We start from the raw sequence: 6,440 nt of genomic DNA, 5'->3' as shown, positions 1-6,440 counted from the left end.
GTCACCATCAGCTGTAGGGTCAGTCGTCAGGTTCAAAGCTGTAACAGTGCTAATTGTTTGAGCTGGCACCAACAGAAAGATGGAGAAAAACCTAAGCTGCTTATTTACTGGGCAAATCGTAGAGCATCAGGGATTCCAAGTCGTTTTACAGGCAGTGGATCAAACACTGACTTCACTCTGACCATCAGTGGAGTCCAGGCTGAAGATGCAGCAGTTTACTACTGTCAGAGTCGCCATTTCGTCAACAGTCAGGAGGTGTTCACACAGTGAAAAAGCGTCGTACAAAAACCTCCCTCAGTCAGACTGAAGAGAAACTGAACTGACTGCTGCAGCTGGATACAGTTCACTGAGGACACACCCACGCACGCACGCACACACACACACACACACAAAGTCTGATTTTAACCCCTCATGCACCATCTACCAGCATCAAAGGTTTAGGACACACTGTACCTGTTACTTCCCGCTCTTTAGTGGCTCTACGAGGTGAACAACACTTCACCAATGACCCAAATCAAGCACAGAAGACGCCTCTGAAACAACCAAGTCCATGGAGTTTATTAACATGAATATAATAAACAACTAAGACTCTCAATCAAGACTACAAAAGATACAAAATCTGAACACAACAGCAAAACAAACTCCCAGGCTGAGAAGCAGCAAGACCAACAGTCCCCATGCCTGAAGCCTCTCCCTTCTGATGCTGCACCGGAGCTGTTAAGCTCTTCATTCCCAGACCAGGTGAAGCTCATGGAGGACTGATCAGGAAGCACCTGGGTGGAGCTACAGAAAAGACAGGAGAGGAAGAGAAACAAGCTGAACACCAGCAACACACACCACTGTAACACCCCCACCCTTCACACAATGAATAAATAGACAATAGATAATAAATAGATTCATTAAACACAATTACTTAAACATTCAAGTTCAATGTGGCACCAACACACATCAACCTTCACTGTGCGACTCATCTCACTGCACACACACCAACTCTCACACACAACTCATTGTACAGCGATGCTGATTGTGCTCAAGTGTGTCACCTAATGTTACTCAGGGCGACCATCATCACACACTACACAAGTCTTCAAGCCTCAATCTGAAGCTAACAACACAGCTGCTCAAACAAGATCACACACACAAAAGGCCCCTGGATTTAAGAAGGAACAGCCGACACACAAGCAGCTACACAAGTGAGAGAAACTCCCATAGAGGCAAAATGGCAACAACCATGAGGTGAGCAAACACCGCAAACAAGTGACGACATCCCACACACAAAAAGTCACAACAAAACTGAGCAGCTGCAGTTAAACACACAAACAGTGACACACAAGTGAACAACCCAGAAGTGGACTGCAACAACCACAACACAAAATGGTCACAATGCAGTCAACCACTACACACACACGCTGCAAACTGACATGTGAACAGCAACTAACAAGTGACCAACAGATGTGGAGTGCAGTTACCACAACAAACGTCACACAGAAGTTACTGAACCAGAAAGTATTTATCAGAGCTACACAAGACAAAGAGAGCAAACAAAAAGTAGAGTCATCCCACAAAGAAAAGAAATCACAACCTAGTTGCTTTGCAAAGTTTAAAATTACAAGATGAAGAATTAATTTAATTGAAAACACTTTGTTCTTTTGCAATTGTTACACAAAGTTAATGGTTTTCATTCATCTCCATGAGGATGATTGAAAGAGTCAGTGTTCCAGCAGTGAGGAGGACACAGCATGATATGTTGAGGACAGCTACAGTTCACTGACTCTGTGTGTTTGCATATGTGTCCTGCCTCTCTGCTCCCAGCCCTTAAGAGGCCAGTGTTGATCAGTGGCTGTCCAGGCCTTTCAGAGCCACTGACACGCCGGCAGCACAATGATGATGTCTCTGACTCTACTGCTGGCCACCCTGGGGCTCCTTGTTCAGGGTGAGACTCTCTTGTGAAAACTTTGCTTCAGGATGCAACCAGGTTCACCACAATGATGTTCTGCTGTGATGGAGAAACACTGAGACAAGCAGCATTGACCTTCTTCCATCTGTTCTCCATGTTAAAGAAATGATCCTCTTCTGTTTGGATGTTGATCATCTTTCTCCAAGCTGGATTTGTCTCAATAACCCTTCTCCTCTTCTTCATGTTTTCCAGGTTCATCAGGACAATACATCCTGACTCAGACTCCTGGATCTCAGTCTGTTGTTCCAGGACAGACTGTCTCTATCAGATGTAAAGCCAGTTCAAGTGTTAGTAGCTCCCTCCACTGGTACCTTCAGAAACCTGGAGAAGCTCCTAAACTCCTCATTTATTATGCTACAAACCGTCAGTCTGGAGTTCCAGGTCGTTTTAGTGGAAGTGGATCAGGGACTGACTTCACTCTGACCATCAGTGGAGTTCAGGCTGAAGATTCAGGAGTTTACTACTGTCAGCAGAGTTACAGCTCGTTCACACAGTGAAAAAGCATCATACAAAAACCTCCCTCAGCTGCAGAGGAACTGATCTGACTCAACAGCTGCACTGACAGTAAAACACTAGAGGTTTGACTGCAACATATAGAAACATGAACATGATAGAAAATCTACATTTATTTCATTTAATAAAAAACATGAGGAATATTTTACTTTTTCCACAAACACACACACACACACACACACACACACACACACACACACAGGACGTTTTGATAGTTGTTGATAAAACATTTGAATGATTGATGTTAAACTGTCAAACACACACAAATCCTCTACTGATATTAACAGCATTAAATGATTGTGGAAACATTTGAGAGCAGTTCATTAAAAGCTCTGAGACACATTTTACAAAGAAAATATAACAGTGAGTAAAAACTGCTGCACTCATGTGAACATGTTGATGCTTCAGTTTGTTCACCAGAAGGAGAAAATCAAAAGAGCTGACAGTCTCTCCACTGCATCCACATGTTGTAACATCAGCACAGACAAGGTCAGAGGTCACAAGTGAAGGACAACAGCTGCACTGAAAGTCAATCAACAGAAGTTGTACTAAAAGATGTAGTTAATACTGATCCACCTTAAATATTTTAACACTAAATATACTGAATTTATTATACTGAAACTGAACTGACTGCTGCAACTGGAAGCTACTGCAGAGACTGATACAGTTCACTGAGGACACACACACGCACGCACGCTCACACGCATGCACCATCTTCCAGCATCAAAGGTTTAGGACACACTGTACCTGTTACTTCCCGCTCTTTAGTGGCTCTACGAGGTGAACAACACTTCACCAATGACCCAAATCAAGCACAGAAGACGCCTCTGAAACAACCAAGTCCATGGAGTTTATTAACATGAATTTAATAAACAACTAAGACTCTCAATCAAGACTACAAAAGATACAAAATCTGAACACAACAGCAGAACAAACTCCCAGGCTGAGAAGCAGCAAGACCAACAGTCCCCATGCCTGAAGCCTCTCCCTTCTGATGCTGCACCGGAGCTGTTAAGCTCTTCATTCCCAGACCAGGTGAACCTCATGGAGGACTGATCAGGAAGCACCTGGGTGGAGCTACAGAGAAGACAGGAGAGGAAGAGAAACAAACTGAACACCAGCAACACACACCACTGTAACACCCCCACCCTTCACACAATGAATAAATAGACAATAGATAATAAAGAGATTCGTCAAACACAATTACTTAAACATTCAAGTTCAATGTGGCACCAACACACATCAACCTTCACTGTGCAACTCATCTCACTGCACACACACCAGCTCTCACACACCAACTCATTGTACAGCGATGCTGATTGTGCTCAAGTCTGTCACCAGACAAGTCTTTAAGCCTCAATCTGAAGCTAACAACACAGCTGCTCAAACAAGATCACACACACATAAAAGGCCCCTGGATTTAAGAAGGAACAGCCGACACACAAGCAGCTACACAAGTGAGAGAAACTCCCATAGAGGCAAAACACTTCACCAATGACCCAAATCAAGCACAGAAGACGCCTCTGAAACAACCAAGTCCATGGAGTTTATTAACATGAATATAATAAACAACTAAGACTCTCAATCAAGACTACAAAAGATACAAAATCTGAATACAACAGCAAAACAAACTCCCGGGCTGAGAAGCAGCAATTGAATTTACATTTCAGAACATGAAAACACTTGATTCAAGGAAATCCTCTGTTGAAGAGAAATACAAGACACAATAATCTAAATACTTCAACCTAATTACAATAATTACAGAACAGATATTTTCCCTTACTCCTTGTGGTTTGGATCCATACAGATATATCAGAAATGCCAAGGATCTGAATGAATCATGTTCATAGGCCTCAAAGAATCTATAAATATATTTGTCAAATTTGGAAGCATCTTCCATTTGTCAAACTACTTTCTATCGAATACATGAAACCATCAAACTCACTGTAATGTGAAATTGTACAAGTTGACACAACACAAAATGACCGGAGTATTTTTTACATTAAAACACAGGGAAAATGTTCTCAGTCAGATAGAAATAGATAGATAGATAGATAGATAGATAGATAGATAGATAGATAGATAGATTGATTGATAGGTCTGTAACAAGAGTTTGATGGTGTACTGAGTAATGAAAGGCCTGTTTTTCTTATGTTGTCTAGTGCAAAGTGGCACAACCGGGAGATTGATGCAACATGGTCGGAGAAGGATAGCTGGTCATCAAAAATGACACCAAGGTTTCTCATTATCTTGATTTGCTTAAGATATGAACATGAGATTTTGATGTTGATAATGCAATGGGGTCACCTGGTGAGAATGACAGGTATAGTTGGGTATCCTCTGCATAGTAGTGGTATGAAAATTCATGCAAGTGGATTATTGGACCCATTGAGGTGGTGTATATTTCAAAAAGAAGGGGCTCCAGTAGTGATCCTTTGGGCACCCCTGTGGGGAGGGGATGGGATAAGGATGTTTGTCCTTGCCATGATACATTGAAGGATTACCCAGTGAAACAGGATTTAGATTTTCATTGAAGATTAAAAGTATGATAGTAGTGTCAAGCTCGATATAATCATTTTCTTTTTAAACTATGTTGTTATGAGCTTTGACAGAACCTGTCTGATGTCTTTCATCCTGTTACTGTTTATGGTTTATTGCAAATGTTTTTTTAATGATTTGTTTCTCTGTCTCATTAATTGTCTCCCTCTCCCTTTATATCCATAAGTGTTGGTGTGAGGGATAAACAGATGTTTAACATTAGAGCTAAGTACTTATATATTTACATATTTACAAACATTTTCTGTAATTCTTTTCACATCCTTGGCAAAATTTGTACGTAATTAGACTAACTGAAAAGGTCCGTGTGTGCAGAGCCTCTTATTGTGTATTTGGATTATTTGCTTAATACCAGTGATTGTATGATTCTTGAATAAAGACAAAGAATATACCATGGCTATCTAATGAAGACTATTCATTTATATAGGTTGTAATGTTTTAAAGTATCAACACCATCAGAAAAACTGATATAAACCAAATAAAAATCGCTATTCCTTAATGAACTATATCATGAATGATTGAAAGAGTCAGTGTTCCAGCAGTGAGGAGGACACAGCATGATATGTTGAGGACAGCTACAGTTCACTGACTCTGTGTGTTTGCATATGTGTCCTGCCTCTCTGCTCCCAGCCGTTAAGAGGCCAGTGTTGATCAGTGGCTGTCCAGGCCTTTCAGAGCCACTGACACGCCGGCAGCACAATGATGATGTCTCTGACTCTACTGCTGGCCACCCTGGGGCTCCTTGTTCAGGGTGAGACTCTCTTGTGAAAACTTTGCTTCAGGATGCAACCAGGTTCACCACAATGATGTTCTGCTGTGATGGAGAAACACTGAGACAAGCAGCATTGACCTTCTTCCATCTGTTCTCCATGTTAAAGAAATGATCCTCTTCTGTTTGGATGTTGATCATCTTTCTCCAAGTTGGATTTGTCTCAATAACCCTTCTCCTCTTCTTCATGTTTTCCAGGTTCATCAGGAGAAATCATCCTGACTCAGTCTCCTGGATCTCAGTCTGTTGTTCCAGGACAGACTGTCTCTATCAGATGTAAAGCCAGTTCAAGTGTTAGTGGCTGGCTTCACTGGTACCTTCAGAAACCTGGAGAAACTCCTAAACTCTTGATTTATAAAGATACAAACCGTGGATCTGGAGTTTCAGATCGTTTTAGTGGAAGTGGATCAGAGACTGACTACACTCTGACCATCAGTGGAGTTCAGGGTGAAGATTCAGGAGTTTACTACTGTCAGCAGAGTTACAGCTGGCAGTTCACACGGTGAAAAGGCGTCATACAAAAACCTCCCTCAGCTGCAGAGGAACTGATCTGACTCAACAGCTGCACTGACACTCAAACAACAGATGTTGTTAAAACTCACCCGTTATTTCACTAAAACACATTTTAGTCATTTTTGTGCTTTA

The 6,440-nt window shown here is 41.6% G+C and overlaps 2 gene segments (V, D, J or C); both read left to right on the top strand.

Moving 5' to 3' along the window:
* The first annotated feature begins 1,868 nt into the window (after positions 1 to 1,868).
* LOC130183711 (immunoglobulin kappa variable 6D-21-like) lies at positions 1,869 to 2,454 on the top strand. The segment is given in 2 exon segments: positions 1,869 to 1,933; positions 2,150 to 2,454. Coding segments are annotated over 2 exon segments (357 nt in total).
* Positions 2,455 to 5,725: 3,271 nt separating this feature from the next.
* On the top strand, positions 5,726 to 6,301 carry LOC130183716 (Ig kappa chain V region 3381-like). The segment is given in 2 exon segments: positions 5,726 to 5,777; positions 5,994 to 6,301. Coding segments are annotated over 2 exon segments (360 nt in total).
* Positions 6,302 to 6,440: the final 139 nt, after the last annotated feature.

Source organism: Seriola aureovittata, chromosome 16 (genome assembly GCF_021018895.1).
Source record: "Seriola aureovittata isolate HTS-2021-v1 ecotype China chromosome 16, ASM2101889v1, whole genome shotgun sequence".
NCBI classification, from domain to species: Eukaryota; Metazoa; Chordata; class Actinopteri; order Carangiformes; family Carangidae; genus Seriola; species Seriola aureovittata.
Note: the sequence above shows the minus strand (reverse complement) of the source record. Positions and strands in the feature narration are given on the sequence as shown.